This window comes from Prorops nasuta, unplaced genomic scaffold (assembly GCF_024137725.1).
Source record: "Prorops nasuta isolate Cenicafe-Biocafe unplaced genomic scaffold, Cenicafe_Pnas_1.2 PNAS00033, whole genome shotgun sequence".
Taxonomy (NCBI): Eukaryota; Metazoa; Arthropoda; class Insecta; order Hymenoptera; family Bethylidae; genus Prorops; species Prorops nasuta.
The window spans coordinates 146,775-164,201 of record NW_027116830.1 but is presented as its reverse complement, the minus strand read 5'-3'; the positions used below and the strand labels follow the sequence as shown (position 1 = coordinate 164,201).

General features: G+C 34.0%; 3 protein-coding genes across 10 annotated transcripts; all 3 read right to left on the bottom strand.

Moving 5' to 3' along the window:
- Nucleotides 1-1,214: 1,214 nt before the first annotated feature.
- Nucleotides 1,215-6,630, bottom strand: LOC136783246 (uncharacterized). 6 transcript variants are annotated; one of them, XM_066743230.1, is made up of 7 exons: nucleotides 6,458-6,630; nucleotides 6,231-6,332; nucleotides 5,530-5,543; nucleotides 2,939-5,210; nucleotides 2,673-2,792; nucleotides 2,391-2,522; nucleotides 1,215-2,119 (listed from the first exon to the last, which is right to left on the bottom strand). In XM_066743230.1, exons 4-7 carry the CDS (start codon nucleotides 3,006-3,008, stop codon nucleotides 1,920-1,922), a joined length of 522 nt encoding a protein of 173 aa, XP_066599327.1. In that variant the 5' UTR covers nucleotides 3,009-5,210; nucleotides 5,530-5,543; nucleotides 6,231-6,332; nucleotides 6,458-6,630; the 3' UTR covers nucleotides 1,215-1,919. The 6 variants fall into 6 exon arrangements, 4 of the variants coding, with proteins under 4 accessions (XP_066599327.1, XP_066599328.1, XP_066599326.1 ...); XM_066743231.1 differs by having other exon boundaries at nucleotides 6,231-6,329; XM_066743229.1 differs by having other exon boundaries at nucleotides 5,530-5,589; nucleotides 6,231-6,329; nucleotides 6,458-6,629.
- Nucleotides 6,631-8,439: 1,809 nt separating this feature from the next.
- LOC136783249 (salivary glue protein Sgs-3-like) lies at nucleotides 8,440-10,683 on the bottom strand. Its single transcript, XM_066743235.1, has 4 exons — nucleotides 10,295-10,683; nucleotides 9,469-10,167; nucleotides 9,022-9,129; nucleotides 8,440-8,736 (listed from the first exon to the last, which is right to left on the bottom strand). The coding sequence occupies exons 1-4, from the start codon at nucleotides 10,362-10,364 to the stop codon at nucleotides 8,546-8,548; spliced, it is 1,068 nt and encodes a 355-aa protein (XP_066599332.1). The 5' UTR covers nucleotides 10,365-10,683; the 3' UTR covers nucleotides 8,440-8,545.
- Nucleotides 10,684-11,644: 961 nt separating this feature from the next.
- LOC136783453 (coiled-coil domain-containing protein 170) lies at nucleotides 11,645-17,427 on the bottom strand. 3 transcript variants are annotated; one of them, XM_066743629.1, is made up of 15 exons: nucleotides 17,102-17,427; nucleotides 15,838-15,933; nucleotides 15,643-15,774; nucleotides 15,091-15,279; nucleotides 14,738-15,007; nucleotides 14,501-14,645; nucleotides 14,264-14,436; nucleotides 13,956-14,156; nucleotides 13,711-13,854; nucleotides 13,435-13,512; nucleotides 13,068-13,231; nucleotides 12,843-12,951; nucleotides 12,512-12,748; nucleotides 12,267-12,439; nucleotides 11,645-12,180 (listed from the first exon to the last, which is right to left on the bottom strand). In XM_066743629.1, the coding sequence occupies exons 1-15, from the start codon at nucleotides 17,171-17,173 to the stop codon at nucleotides 12,030-12,032; spliced, it is 2,334 nt and encodes a 777-aa protein (XP_066599726.1). In that variant the 5' UTR covers nucleotides 17,174-17,427; the 3' UTR covers nucleotides 11,645-12,029. The 3 variants fall into 3 exon arrangements, with proteins under 3 accessions (XP_066599726.1, XP_066599728.1, XP_066599727.1); XM_066743631.1 differs by having other exon boundaries at nucleotides 15,838-15,947; nucleotides 17,102-17,154; XM_066743630.1 differs by lacking the exon at nucleotides 13,435-13,512.

Sequence of the window (17,427 nt, the reverse complement as noted above, 5' to 3'; positions counted from 1 at the left end):
ACATTACACGGACTACACCTTTCAACATCGGGACTCTTTTGAGTTCCCTTCCTTCTCGACTTTTTACAAAAAACTAACTTCTTTTCAACTTCCACTTATTCTTTTGTACGTTGCGCATGCGCCCAAGTCCATTGCTATAGAACGCAGCAGTGCTACCACCAGAACTGAGATTATTATCAACATTTACTTATAGGCCCGAATTTATGAACGAAACTTAAGCATAGCACGGTCTTAGCTAAGATCAATTGTCTCACTTTAACCTTCAATGCAATGCTAAGTTCGGTCTTCGTTTTAAGTAATTTCTAAGCTGAAATTCGAGCCTTACCCTTATTTTATTTTTCCAGGTTTATCGTACCGATTTCTGTCGCGCATACCACAGTAATGTGATGATTCTCAAATACAATGAAAGTATTCAAGTATTAGCTATCGCTGATAAGGGATACTTTGTATCTGATATGAAATAATTTAAAAAATTAAATCCTGATATCTGTTGAAGCTAGATAAGGATATCTAGAAGTGTTAAAAATATAAAGTCATCAAAAACGGAATTTGTGGAAAGCTAGATGAATTAAATTCAAATTCTAAATATTAAATTATGTGACATAAAATATATATCTGAAGCGTTAAGGTGGTTCTTGTCGATTTGCGAAAACTTCATATAATTATCAAAAAAATTTGTTGTTTTCCGAACTTTAAAGAATATGATACATTTTTGTCGACGCAGATTATCAAAGAAATTTTAAAGAAAAAATTACTTGAAAAGTCTGATCTTAACTATAGCTCTTTAGGAGATGACGCGACTCTAACTTGCATCATTTAGATTGCATTTCAACAAAACTGTAGACTAAACAAAAAACCAAGGTATTAAAGTACGATTTTCGTACATTTAAATGGCACAAAGAAGTGTGGGTAGCCGAACTGAATATAAAGATATTAATTGTGAAAAGAAAATGTAGTTCTTGCAGTGGATTCAGATCGTACTAGTCAGACATACAATATTTTTAAATTAAACTACTGTTTAATAATTCGAAAATTAATGGTAAATTATCAAATAATAGTGTTGAAACCGAATCTAAAGAATATATTTCATTTTTATACTTGCATAAAATATGTCTGACTTATATACGTTCTAAGTCCATTTCAATATCTACTTTAATAGTTTAAAAATATATATTTCTATAATTATAAACTGATATTGAAGGGACTATATATAGAAATAATTAAGAAAGCTTTTTTAATAGTTTTTTACAAGACACTATAGTAGAACTTGCGTATATGTTTGTTATAATGCTTACGTCATCACCTATCACGTTACACTTACTCGCTTTTCGCTATAAGCTGCTATCTCCACTTCACCTCCATTCAAATAAGGGATCGTTTATTCACCTACATACTCAACGCGACTCTCCCTACCATTGCAAAACTCAGTTTCTCAAACCACACGTGCACATCTTTACTTTCAATCTATACGCGCTTAAGCAATACGAACATTATTCTCTTTTTACCACACAATGACACATATACCTGTTAATCTTGTGTAATCGTTTGACAATTCATTGATGTTCAACACAGAAATTATTGGAGTAAATACATACGCTTTCAGTGAAGTTTATCATATCCCACACCTCTGTCTTTATTTCATTACAGTTTTTCATGCTTGCCATAGTCATCAATCGATTAAAATTAATTAAAATAGAATTTTTTATTGTTTCTACACATTAATATACGAGCGATATAACTTTTTAATATAAATACACTCTAGTTTTTATATAATATAAAATATAAAAATTAAACGTCAAATTTATGGCGTTTGCACGATGAAGCAGTAATAGTGTAGGTTAACTATTTATTTAATAAGTTAAAAAAGTAATCATTATACTTTGAGAAACTGAATCAATATTCATATACCGTTTAGTACTTCAAATTAGGTGGTAAATTCTAAAAAACATAATGATAGCTATAGGCACAAGTATCATAGCTGATTTGAATTTAATCGAACCTGCTTGATTGCAAAAATTAATTTCGTACAGAACAGTATACTTAGGATCGTAATGATCAGTAGGTGTCGTACATAAGCTTTTTCGTCCACAACCTTTTCCAAAGTAATCTAGATTTGTTTCTGTGAAAAGTAAACATTATTTATATTGACTAAGGAATCATTTAATATATTCATGACAACATTGATCAGATAGAATTTTTGTATCCTATTAGACAAACATAATTACAGTTAGTTGACGAATACGTCCTGATGTTATTTATTAATCAAATAAGTTGACTAACGTTGTCAAGATTTTAATAAAATCATTCAATAACGACGAAACTATTGTCTCTACTAAATAATGCTATTTTATTATCTTGTAATGCTATAATATAACAAAGCAAACGCTTACCATTCATAGTGTTATAAGTATAAGCATATTTGAAGCAAGCAAACGGATCGTCATTTCTTAGTTCTCTAAATTGATTTATATTTGAATCTGAAGTTTGGCTAGGGTCACTAGAAATCTCATCTACGCCATTACCTATAATAAAATTTTAAAACATGAAAAAGAACCAATATATCACAGTGGAGAATTTCGGCAGTGGCTGAGCTCTGATTAATTCCCTTTCATATTATTGTTTAAGTCTTGCTAAAGTGTTTTTATATACAGTAGAAGTAGCTGATGAATTACCTTTTAAGTGGTCCGAAAATGGGTCTATAGTTCCACGAGGAAAAGTTTCATTGCACGTTGTTATTCGAACTGATCGTGAACAATCTTTATCACAATAATAGCATTTTATTTCATTTTGTGCTATTCAACAAAATAAAATTTAGATATTAGATGTTTCATTCCTCATATCACAATTCTATATTGCAGATAAATAAATTATTGTATATACGATAAATCATTTTAGCTTTATTTTACATTAGCATGCAGATCTCAAACATATTCACTACCTGCTTTAAATCGAGGTAAAATCACCAGAACCACGAAGATCAGTTGTAAAACTGGCCATATTGTCGACATATTTGATGCAGATTTCGAAAACTCTTTAGCCGTATAGTATATAATAGTAGGAAAATACACATCAGATGAAGTCCATGAAATATGATCACAGAGGCAGAAGTGTAGCACTTATATATATATAATATCCTGTCTGTATCTATTTCTACCTGCTTGTCCGATAAGCCGCACACAGATATTATAAACTTCATCTCTAATCTGCACAATCGCTTCGGGATTAAGAATTCAGTGAAAAAATCTTATCGTATTTATGCAGCAAACCATTATCCCTAAGGCTTTTCGGTGTGACCACGATTAGTCATTAATGGTGAAATTTTTAAAAAATTTTACGGCACAGTAGGAAAAGATAAGTTGTATGAATTTCTGAAAATGCGTAGGAGCATGCATGCAAAATTCCTGTTCCCAGGTTACATTTAGGATCTATTTATATCTATCTGCCGGATCCAAAAACCTCATGCAGTTATTGCAGCCTATACCTCTTTTCAATACGGTCACCTTGAAGATTAAAATTCCGGGAAAAAAACTCTTATCTAAACTGTCTCAACTACGAAACTTTACTATTTTTCAAAATTTTCCAATTGTACTGTCAACTCTTCTGATCAGCTTCAAATCCTGATTATCGAAACATGGGACAGTAACGAAAAGTTCTGATGCAATTTTCTTCCCCTTCTTAAAACTGTTTCTCCCATTCTACCTTTATTCTTATCCATTTGTACAGGTTTATCGTACCGATTTATTTGATGTATATAATATAACAATGTGTAATTAATTACAAATACAATGAAAGTGCGAGAACATCAGGTATCGCTGATAGAGGATGCTTGTGTTCTAAGAAATACATTGGATAAATTTATTGATATATCTATATCTAAGATCGCTTCTGAAATAGTAGAGCTAAAAATACCAAATCATTGGAGACTCAATTCGTGGAAATCTATTTGAGTTGGATTAAAGATTTCAAGTATTAAATCGTTTAGAATGGATATCCTAAGGATATTTAATACAAGAGTTTGTTTCTTATTCTTGCACTGAGAGAGTAAGATAATAAGGGGAATGAGTAGAAAAATCTAAAGAGCCTTTCTCGACATTTTTTTATATACTGGAAAATTACAGAATGTTCAGCCTGGGTTTACACATACTTACGACTTCTTCTCTTTGTCTCTCCTTCTCCTAATTCGTTTACTCTTCTTGACTTTAGCGTCTATTTCCACTTGCACCATCTTCAAAGGAGTCGTACGTATTCACATAACTCTTCCTGTACTGTGGCAAAACTCAACCTCTTCCAATATGTACACATCATTATTCTCAGGTTACACCTCTTGCCAGTAAAAGGTATTATCGCTAAGATTCCTAGACAACTGTTCTTTACAATCTATTGACGCGTTCTTTCTTAGGAAATGATCAAATCTTTAAAACTTTCGCTATTTTTATAAATTGCTTTACATAAGATATGATCAAATTAATACTCACAACCAAACTGTATTATCGTTTCAGAGAACGTGGCGATCCTTATTTGTAATGCATTTACTTTTACTTTCCGTTATAATTTCAAACGCTATATTTATGATTATAATTATAAATTATAGTTTTCTCGATATGCGAATTATATTTTGCGAAGAAAATAGGGGGGGACGATGAGTTAAAAATATTGATTATGTTTCGCTATTCTAAATAAAATATCTACTGCACTTTCACTTTTTGATTTTCTTACCTCGATTTTAAAACTGATTAATATTTAATTTAGAAGATCTATGCCTATGCATTATGTACAAGTAATAAACAAACGATACAAAGTTAACGATCGTGCAAATTAATTTATATTATAAATATTTATATATGAAATAGTATAAGTATTTTACAAAATAATATATTACATTATTTTCAACTTCTTTCAACTGCGACAAATCTAATGCACATTTTACAATTATTTGGAAAAATAATAATCATTACACTAGTTTGTCATAAAAATTATTTGTAATACTGATACGAAGTGTTTAAAATTGACTATAATTGTATACTAACTTTTATTAAATATAACGACAGCTATGGGTATAAGTATCATAGCTAAAGAGAATTTAATCAAACCTGCTGCATTACAATAATCACTTAAGCAAATAGGGCATTTTTTAGCCTTCGTAGTTTGGCAGATATATAACACGCTAGACCTGACTCCGCAACCCTTGAAAACATGTTCCTTGTTGGGTTCTGCACAAACAAACATTATTTCCATCAGCTAAGAAATTATTGAATATAATCACGATAAAGCATACTAATTTAAATTTTATTTCACCTAATATGCATCTAAGTAGATTCATTATAATATCTTTAATGTATATTGATAGATTTAAGCAGAAACAATGTTATTGTTAACCGAGCAGTACCTATCGTTGTTATTGATTAAAAACTTTGCACACACAATTTAAACCGTGATAATAAAATTTTAAGAAGAATCACTCAATAGTTGTACAACTGTTGTCTGTTCCAAATGCCACTAATATTATCTGTTACCAAAGTAAATGCTTACCTGAATCCTCCACGCTGTAACAAACAAACGGATCGTCATCTAAGCGCGTTTGCTTATTATCTGCAATCAATGTAAAAAAATAACACGCGTTTATCGGTGGGTTAATCGCATTAGGTACAATAATTTGTTTAACCATTCGATTTAGAAAACGATTAACAACAGATATTCCCATATTATGCTACATTTTCCATATTTTCCAAATATAAATGTATAAGAATTAAATGATAACAAATAATTATGAAAATTAATAGGTTCCACACACAAAATAATCAATTTCATACCAAATGAATGGTAGATGATCAAAAATGAATAAAATTCAATATTACATTCGAAAGATGATAGCTACAGCACTTTAGTCGAGTTACAGTGTTACCACAAATGGGTTAACCTAATCTAACATTTCCAATGCCGTTCATATACCTCTTACAAATTAGTGCAACTGTTTAATTTACAATTGTTTTTTTTTTACGCAAGATGCTAAGAAGGAAGCATGAATAAATAAAAAATTCGAATAGTATAAGGTGCCTAATAAGAGCTTTTAAAATCGTTTTAATAAAAAATCGATACTTTAAAAATACCAAACCTGTTGTGCTATTGTATACATATAAGCCAGTGCTGTAGCTGAGAGTCTTAGTATGGTAGATGATCCATCTCTGACGATGATAAATATAATATTTGTAAAATAAAACAGTTATACATACCCGCATTGAATAGTCCAGAGAAACTGTCATTGCACGCGATCTTTTTGTTAAGTGGACTTTCACACTGCTTATCGCAATAGTAACACTTAATTTCGTTTTCTGCTGTATAACAAAAAAAAACACAAGTATTACTCATTATATATTCATCGAATCACAGCACCATATGTTAGTTTAATAAGTTGTAGAATAAGTTAGTTGCGTTATCTAGTGGATGTCGAGCACCCTACCTGCGTTTAATCCAGGTAAAATCACTAAAATCACGAATACCAGTTGTAAAATCATCAATATCTTCGTCATGATTGGTGAACATTTTGACATTTCTTTGGGCGTAGCCGCAGTACGAATTTAAGGGAAGGCGTACGAGTACCGAGGCAAAATGTCGTTCTCAGATAATATCCAGGTCTATTTATTTCTACCTGACGGTCCGATAAGCCGCAGCTATTGCAATCTAGACCTCTTATCAATAAAATCCCCTTGAAGTTTAAAATTTCAGGAAAAAATTCTTATATAAACCGCATAGCCAACAGCACTTTGCTGTTTTCCAACGTTTTTTGGTTGTATCGTAAAACTCTCCTGGCCAGTTTCAAATCCTAATTTCCCGTACATGAATATTAGAACACATTAAACATTTTGACCTTCTTAAACCCTTTACCCTATTTTGCCTTTCTCTTTCGGTTTATTCTACTAAAACAGCAATGTGATTATTAACGATCACAATCAAATATAGTACGAAATAAAATATGCAACTAATTAAAGGCGTTTTAAAAATTTTTTGAGAAAATATTAATTTTCGTCAATTTAATGAAAACTCGAAGACGAAGAACCGTGAAAAGTGTGTAAATTGGATTAAGTTCTTATATATAGCATATGCCATGTGTATGAGTGTAAGTGTAATTAAATTTGATAACGGTATGTTTTTATAATGAAAATGAAAGTTAAGATAACTTAATAGGTAGAAAAATCTAATGAGATTTTTTTATATATTCTGCTATACTAAGTTAGTATTAATGCGATTTACTCGTCTTATATATATATATATATATATATATTAAAGATATTACACATCAACTACTCTGATTCATAGTTACATATATATATATATATATATATATATTGCACATCTGCTTCTATTCCTGCATCTCCTTCAAAGGACTGTTTATTCCTCTTTATACTTACATAACTCTCCCTGCACTTGTAAAAATACAGTCTCCATATGAATACGTGTCGTATAGTTATTTCCAGTTTATATATATATACTTCTTGACGTAACAGATATTACGCGCTACACGTCCTGTACAATATGACTGACAGAGCATTGACATTTTTCAACAATTATCACAATATTAAATCTATTTGATTTTCTATTATATCTCTTTCAATTCAACCATCCTCTTTTAATAGAATAATTATTGAAACCATGTTATATTATTTCAAATATCGGTAAAGTAGATATTTTCTCAACAACATTCTACTTAACCAACCCTTATTTTTACCGTAGACATACTTTAAAAGTTTATTTTCTCCATAAGAGAAATTATTTAAAAATTATGAATTCTCATAATATTCATATTATTAACAAAATTTCGTTTTATAAACGTTTATTTTAAGACTTTTAGAATTTTCTAATCTTAATTACTTTATAAATTTTAAAGAGAAAATGATTCTTTTTTTATTTGTTGATTCTTATAATCCTTTTAACTTATTTGTAGATAAGAATGTAATAGTTTAAGAATGTTTTTATTAGTCAAATACCCTAAATTATAAAGATTCTTATCATATAATTATTAGATTTGAAAAATCAGTTTTTTAATTTTAAAACAAAGGAATGAAGTTATTTAATTGTATGATATTTATATTTGTAATATTTCTTTCACTTATAATTGCGGTTATAACTTCATAAGATTATATTATTAACTATATGTTATAGTTGTCCGCGGTATAATTTAGAAGGGAGGAGAGGAAGATTAGTCGAAAATGTATTATTCTCCCACTAAATAAATCATTTAAAAATTGTCCAAATCACGTGTCTTCTTACCTCGTACTATCAGATCCTACAAGTTATTAACATGATTTGCAGTATAACTGTGCAGTATTTAATTAATATACAAGTGATACAATGGTAAAAAATTGTACAAATGATTTAGTATAAATATTTATATATTATATATAATAGAATTATCTTCGACGTTTCGTATAATGAAACAACAGCAATGATTAATTATTTATTAAAAACATTACAAAATTAATTATTACATTTGCATTGCATGAGAAACATTTGTAATATTGAACTCTTCATAGTGAAGTGTAATTGTATGCTAATATGTTTTAGTAAATATAACGACGGCTATGGGTAAAAGTATCATAGCAAAACTGTATTTAATCGAGCCTGCCGCGTTACAAAGATCAGTTTCGCAAATAAAACATTGGTTTAAGTTTCCTTCACTGCAAGAATGCTCTATCTCACTTTTTAAATCACAGCCCTTATGAACGACTGGCTGGTTATTTTCTGCAAAAAGAATATGATACGTATATATCAAACAAGAAATCATAGAAAATATTGGTAACAATCGTTAATTTAGATTCCGTTATACCTACAGTAAATATATTTATTATCTTGATTTTAATAGTACCATTCAGCAAACATAATTGTTCATTTAGCTATATGTTATTTTTGTTACCAAAGTTAGCAAAAATTTAGTAAGAATTTTCGAACAATTACGCAACTGTTTTTTTCGCTGTATGCTACCATTATTATTTACATAGCATATTATTTAATAAAGCAAGCACTTACCTGTACCAAGAATATTGTAACAAACATATGGTTCGTCATCTGTTAGTGTCTGCTTAGTCCATGATATCTTTACATCCCGCTTTTTAGGTTTAGTATCTTCATCTGGAACTGAAATAAGATTAAACTGCTTTAAAATAATATTTTAATTGAGCTACAGTTGTACAAAATTTTATAAAAACTTGAATGAAAAGTTTAAGATCTTAAGAAAAACCCGTAGTTTTTAAAACAAAAAAATTCAATATTGAATTTATAAGTTTACCATTTTTAAGATTATTAAACAATTCACTTCAAGCATCGGTATTTGTATGTGTAACAGAGAATGATAATGTATCTGTAGCAGTGATGATTGATTGATAAGTGTCTCATTTTTTATCTGTTGTAGTGCTAGTTTCTTGATCTACATAACAATTTCTGATGTAATATCTATAGTAAAGATATTTAGTTCACCTTCGTCAGTTGGGATAGTTATTTCTGTTGTAGTTGAGGTAGTTGATTTTTCGGTAGATTTCGTAGTTGGTGCTTCGGTAGATTTCGTAGTTGGTGCTTTGGTAGATGTGGTAGTTGGTGCTTCGGTAGATTTCGTAGTTGGTGCTTTGGTAGATGTGGTAGTTGGTGCTTCGGTAGATGTGGTAGTTGATTTTTCGGTAGATGTGGTAGTTGGTGCTTTGGTAGATGTGGTAGTTGGTGCTTCGGTAGATGTGGTAGTTGATTTTTCGGTAGATGTGGTAGTTGGTGCTTTGGTAGATGTGGTAGTTGGTGCTTCGGTAGATTTCGTAGTTGGTGCTTTGGTAGATGTGGTAGTTGGTGCTTCGGTAGATGTGGTAGTTGATTTTTCGGTAGATGTGGTAGTTGGTGCTTCGGTAGATGTGGTAGTTGATTTTTCGGTAGATGTGGTAGTTGGTGCTTTGGTAGATGTGGTAGTTGGTGCTTCGGTAGATGACGTAGTTGGTATTTGAGTAGTTGGGGTACTGGATCCATCCGAAACTGTGGTATCCGAAGATGGTGAGGTACTACCAACGGTTGTCGGGTGAAGGGTAGGAAGTGTTGGTGTAGCTTCCGTAGGAGCAGGCACAGTAGGGCACGTTACTTTTTCAATTTGCGATTTACATACCCCATCGCAATAGTAGCATGTTATTTTTTTATGTTCTGAACAAAAAGAAAAATATTACACAACATATACATCAAATCACAGTTCGCTATATGTTTTAGACTAATTATAGGATACATCACTTTAGTTTTATATTGCTTTATCTCTTATTCCCGAACGCCCTACCTGATTTCAATCCAGGTGAAATCACTAAAATCACAAAGATTACTTGTAAAATTGACAGTATTTTCACCATGATTGGTGACAATTTCGAAAACTTTTTCGTCGTAGTAAAAAATAAGAAACTGAATAATTGGCAGGGAGGATGTAGGAGCACAGAGGCAGAAGTGTCGCTCTCGGATAATATCCAAAGTCTATTTATTCCTACCTGCTGCTCTGATAAACTGCGGTTATTGCAGCCTAGACCTCTAATCAATATAATCACTTTGGTGATTAAGATTTCAGTAGAAAAAGCTCTTATCTAAACTGTGCCTCGCCAGCAGTACTCTGCAAATCCCCGGCGTTTTTCGGGGCTGTCACGAAACTCTTCTCACCAGTTATATACAAACCCTGAATATCGAACGATGCACAAACTGCAAATATCATTTACCTTCTCGAATGAAATGGAGTAATTTCTTTGCTCCCTCCTACTTTTCTTCCATATTATATATTTTTGTCCACTTTATCGTAACGATCAATCATAACTGCAAAATGTGATAATTCTCGGCTGCAAGCAAAGAGTGCATAAAAAATATAGCATTGATAAGAAGAGCTCGAGTCGTGCAATAATATCTGGAATATATAAAAATAATTCTCATTTCCGTTGGTGATAACCAACGAGTTTTTATTTTTCGAACGAAAACTAAAGAAATTTCCGGTAAATTCAGCCAGGAGCGTTAGAAGCACAAATTCGAAGCGGAAACTCGAAAGCGAAAATTCATGGAAAGTTGGAGGAATTGGATCAAATCCTCGTAAAATACATATTGGATGAGTGTAATTAATTTTAAGAGTATGTTTTTATAGGGAATTTCAGAGCTAGGGGAGAAAAGTAGAGAGATTTCTCGTACAATTCTAAGAGAGGTTCTCTTGACACTCTTCTACTGGGTTCTTATTAGCGGAATTTGCCTGGTCTTATGTACATACGGCGTCGCCTCCTCTTATTCTTATTCTATTTGCCGTCAGCATCCTGGAATGCGGTTGTTCCACTCTCGACCAACGTGAGAGAGCAACCTGCGCAGACTGTGTATACTGGCAGAGCCACGCGTGATAACCCACATGCAACTCGCACAGACACACCTGCACCGAGCAGAAGCCATGATCATATTAAATAATAATAAAATTCGAACCTGTAACTTTGCCATCCTGGAATGTAGATTATTTATAAACCAGAAAACAAAACCCTTGTAAAATATTAATAAAAAAAAAAATAACTCTTACAAGGCAGTAATTAACGTTCAGCGATAATTAATCGCATGCGTCATTATATTGAAGCAGGGTAAAAGATCAAAAACTGCAAGAGTAGTTATGGAGATTTTATTGATTTAGTTTAGTTCTAAACGATTCATTATCTTTATTTAATTAATATCTTGCGAAGTTACTATCAGTGATAAAAGTTTACTCTTGTCACCCCCTTATCAATCCTACCGATTTGAAATCTTTCCTAGTACAATTCCAGATTACATTTTTATACTTTTATTATAAAAACAAGAGTAGCGTTATATAATAGGTTAGTGAAAAATCCAATGAGGCACGTGTCAGAGAGATTTATAAACCTTTCATGATTTAGCCTTCTTTCCTTGGCTGTAGACACTAAATCTCATGAAACTCCGAGATCCTGGATCAAGGAAAAAGGTGAGAGTGATCGAGAAACGCGAGAGAAGAATCCGATAGGATCTTAGGGGTACTCGAGGTTCGATCTGTATCATGGAAGTAGGCTGCTACGTATTTGGCGCTTCGTGTATTCATCGTCGATCTCGTGAAGATCCGGTGGATCCGTGAAACCACTGTCCTCGTACCGAGTGCATCGGGATCCTGGGGACCGCGGCTGGTGCATCGTATGTACCGGATGTATACTAATGTGCAGAATAAATTTCAGCTTATTAGAAAAATTCAGGAAATCCAAAAAAATTGGAATAAAATAATGAAAATTAAAAAAAACCTTGCACATCTTGATGGACTTCTAGTTTCTAATGGTTCTTCGTATCTTCGAGATAACATGGTGAGGTCACGATGGGCTGCTACCATTTTTTGCAGCCTCGCTGTTAATTCGTAATCAGGTGTGCAAATCGGTTCGGATAGCAATTTTGCCACCGAAACTCTGAAGCTTTGCAGCTGAAATGATAGAATGGATTTGGTGAAATTATGGTATATGAGGGAAAAAACTGTGAAAGTGAGTGTGAATACCTGTGACTCTCTCTTGGTAACCTCGGCTAGATTTTGTTTGACTTGCGCGAGCTCGTCCCTGAGCAGCTGAAGAGAATGATCGTTTATCGATCTTTCCTGCTCGGAGGTTTCGGCCGTCGATCTTAGCTGATCCCTCAGCATCGTCATCTTACGATTGTATCTCGTCCTCAGCATCTCGTTCTCCACCAAACGCTTCTGCAACTCCTCTATTTTCCTACTTCTCTCCAGTGCCATTATCTAATTAAAACGCCCATCGTTAGATCGGAACGTACAACGTCCATTTAACTCAACATTAATTACCCAATTTTATCATATTATTTAATTATCCAACCTTATAATCAGCTGCTTCCGTTAATTGAGCGCTCAGCTCGTGATTTCTCGCCTTCTCCTCCGTCAGCTGAGACTGCAAGCGATCTATTTGCTTTGTCATTTTCTTAACCCTAAAAATTCAACGATTCGAACAAACGTTGTTTTACGATTGTTGTGTCAGATTCCAAGTTTCAATGCTGAGATTGTTGAGGAATAATAAAAGTTTTATTGTGTACAATCTTCTTACCGGAGATTCGCCTCGTCCCTTTCACTTTGCAGCATCGATTTTATCCTGACGCTCTCCTCTTGCAAGGATAGCTTTCTGCGAAGAAGATCCAAGTGAAGATCTCGACGTTGCAATTGCTCGCGTAAAGTTCTGATACGCCTCTGCAGTTGATAGACCACGGTCGTCTGAGAAATGTGAAAAAAAATTCTCCTTTAAAAGAAGAAGAAGAATAAAATGTGGAAAATAATACTAAATTTACTCGTGTTAACAGTGAAAAAAGAAAATGTGACTATATTCTAAATGCTAAATGTGATATTTTGGAGAGGAAGGGGGAATGTGGGAAAGCTCTAGAAGCTCTACGATTGATATTATCGTGCCTCGATCTTACTTCTTTCAGGTAGGGAAGCTCGTGGAAGGATCGCTCGCGCTGAATCCTTGGTAAGAACGTATAGCTGCAACAGGCGAGCTGTGGGATTTTCGCAGGATTTTCAGGATCGTACAGGAAGAAGACGAATTATTAACCAGTTCATTGATCATCACGATAATTTTCACACGTAGAAGATAGTTCTTTTAATATTTCTTAATTGAACGCATGATTATCGATGAACCAATTGTACAAATTTGAGATTTCGCAAGTTTTAGAATGGAATGAATTATACTGCACTTTATCGGCCAATTTATCCGTCTCCAGTCGTGCCAGCTGCTCGGCTCTAACCAGAAGCGACTCCGTTTGAAGATCCACGCCAATTTCTTGAGAAATTTCGTCGACTTGCATCACCTTGGCAAGTCGCTCCAGGAACGTTGAAAACTGAAAATCCATCGGGATCAAACTCGTACGTACTACAATTAACTCTGTATTGTTGTCGTTTTATTTATTTTTTTCAACTAATTTAATTCCTATATATTTACAATGTGCTTGTCCCTTCTCAAAGATTCCTTGATAATTTCGCAATTGGACAGCTCCGACTCGATCTTCCTGATCTTCGCCTCCATACTCGATCTCTCCTCTTCGAGATTTCGAACTTTCATTATTGTCGACTCCAGCATCTCACTCTGCCTATTCGACGAATCCGTCGAAGCGTTGACTTTCTCTCGCAGAGATTGAATTTTCTATTTGCAAACAGAAAAAATAATATATTCGACGATTCTCCTGTCCCTTGTTGCTGAAATCAGCAAGCTACCGTTTTCGTGTCATTGACTCCTTTCGATATACGTACGAGCGACTGGTCCTTGTTCTCGTCGAGAATCTCCCTGATCCTGTCCTTGATGGAGCTTTCGTGAGACTCGACGAATCTATTCGGAGTGCTGACGAGTATCGACAGGGATTCCAGGAAGTGGCGTAGCTCGTTCTTCAAGGTCTGAGCCTTGTCCTCGCGAATCTTCAGTTCCTCTATCGAGTTCAAAGTCAATATTTATTTTTTATTATAATTTATTTTCGCTATATATAGCGCTACCTCTCAAGTGGCAAATCAGACTCTCCTGATTGGTCAGATTTCCAGTAACACTGTTGATGGTTTTATTCGCGTTTATCAGTTTGTCCCTCAGGCTGATCGTATCCCTCTCACTCGCTCGACATTGCATTTGCAGGCACTCCTTTTCCTTAAAAATTCACTTACTTTGCTTAATCTACCACGATATCGTTAACATCACCACGATCATCGCCATTATTGCTGAGATATTTAGAATTTCACCTGTCTCAAACGATCCAGATCGAGCAGATTATCAGCGACCTGCTTCTGCAATTGTTCTTTCTCCGTTAGAGCCCGATCCAGGGCATCCTTGCATTTTCTAAGATCACCCTCGTTGCTGCTCAGCTGGTTCTCCACGTGACTCGTCTTCATCTGCAGATGATTCGCTTCTTGCACTAGCTCTTCCGCTTTGTGAATCACCACTTCCGGAGTGTGCTGAGCACTCTCGCAAGTTTCCACGCTTAGAACGTGCGCCAGTCTTCTCACGAAGTCCTAAAACCCAAATAGAAGTCTTATTTGTTTTAATCAAGTTAACGCATTGTTTATGTACTATATATATATTTTTTCTGAAATACCTGAAGACTCAAACGCGCCCTTTCCCTTGACTGAATCTCCTCCGAAATATTGCATTCTAATTGTCGTATTTTTTTCTCGTACTCCCTAGCTTTCTCCTCGTGATATTTAATATCGCGCTCTAAGCCTTGTATCGTGATCTCGGATCTTCCTTGGGACGCGTAAAGGCTCCTCTCTCTCTCTTCCAACTCCTAAAAGCAACAAAATAATCCTCTCCATTATTCCCTCTGAATAGCCTGTCATTTTTTCAAAATTATCTCAATTTTTTATATGTACAGGGTGCACCGTACAAAACGCGACAGAGACCGAGGGACGCATCGAACATGTTCTCTACAGGTCGATTGTAATCAGTGGGAGTAAGAATCATTTTGGTGATTCGTTGCCTCTCTCTCTCTCTTCATCTTTGGAACTACAGTAAAGAAATTCGATAGTACAATATTTTGCTCAATTAAAATGGAGCAATAACTTCTGGATTAACTTAAATAATATGCACCCTCTATTGAGTTATAGAAAAGGTATATTAGAAGATTCGTTAACGAATCTCTCGCCGTCACCTGTATGCGCTGCTTCAAACTTGAAATGACGGAATTTTGTCTAGCCGCCTGCTCGCGAAGTTGGTCGGCCTCCAGTTGAACGTCGATGATTCTCTGTTCACGAGATCTCACCACGCTTTTCATCTCTTGCAGCTGAATCGAGAAAACTCAACGTGAGGGAATGCTAAAATTTTCTACTTTCCTGCAAATCCTTACCTCGGTCATTAACCTGTCCCGTTTGTACTCGAGGGCAGCCAATTCGCTCCTCAAAGTCGTCGTTAAATCGTGAGTCATCGCGTCTCCCGATCCCACCTTCAATCATTCCACTTTCCATTTTAGATGTCACAGTGAAAACACACGTGTCTCACTCCCCTCGCAAATATGTCAATAAAAATTAATCATTCGTGATCGATTAATTTATCATATCAAATTCATCGCTTCCTCCGTATACTTTCGTGTGTACTATATATATATATATAAATTACTGACCGTCTAAATCAATCTCCAATTCTATACCAGCGAAACCGCGAATGATTAACTTTCGTTGAGCTATGAACATTTAAATCCGAGACGTATTTAGGCGGTAAACAATGAATTTTTCGCTAAATTTTACTAAAGGACATTTTATTTAAACAGTAGCAAATTTAGTAAAATTGTATAACCGAGTAAGCAAGAATTCGATAAAATAGTGTGTTAAATCAATTGCGCAAATATAAATTTCTTAAGACAGGTAATATTTAAGTAAATCAAATGTTTTGTATCGTTGATGGATAAACAAAGATAAATTATTATATATTTATTTATGATTCGTTTATTTTATTCTTTTGGAAATTCTCAACCTTCGACTTCTTATCTCTTTATCTCTCCTTCAAAAGGGAAAAATAGGGTGAACAAAATCGGGCAGCGTATTAATACAGAAATCGATTTATCGCAACGCTATGGAAACAAAAGTTTGCCAATGTTTTCTACACGCTTGTGAAATAGTCAATAAGCTTATCGCTGTACTCCCGATTCCTTCATAATATTTACTTTCTTCCCATTACTATATTTGCATGTACGATGATCACCCACATTCAATAAATATTATTTCTCCCCTTCATTTTAATTTGCATAGGGTTCGTGCGACCCTTACGAAAGGAGCACTAGCCAAATCACAAATGAAATTATTCATTTATTGTACACTATAGATGTTTAAGAAGTTTAAACAATTTTAGAGTTTTTGATAATACGGTCTATTAGGGAAAATATAAAGTAACACTGTTAACATATTACATTTAATATTTCAATGATGATGGACGATGTGAATATTTTTAGAATATTGAAAACGTATCTCTTTTGTGGTGCTGAAAAAACAGTGTGAGACGGTAATTTATTGCTGTGCTACTGAAATGAGTAAAGAAAATATAATAAGCGAAAAAGAGAGAGAAAGAGAGAGAGAAATATAATCGTCAGGCCGACGTGAAACTGAATTTCTTAAGACCTGAGAAGATGAAATGCAGAGCGTTTCGAAAATCTTTAAATCTTCGTCGCTTTCTTTTTGAGCTTCCGCCATGGTTGGTAGCACAAGGGGCTCAAGTAATGGACAAATTCAAATAGCCAAGTGCCTCGACTAATCACCGCTCATTATCCGCACCAGCTTGTCACTTATTTCCGTCGAGAATTTGCCTGGAATATCGCAGCATTGAAAAACTATTTTCACCTGCTAATTTTCGATCAAACGTCAAGACACGGAAGAACGCTCGGAGTCAGTGTTCGCCATTATTACACCCTGCGTGGAAGATAATCGAAATTCATCGATCCTCGGAA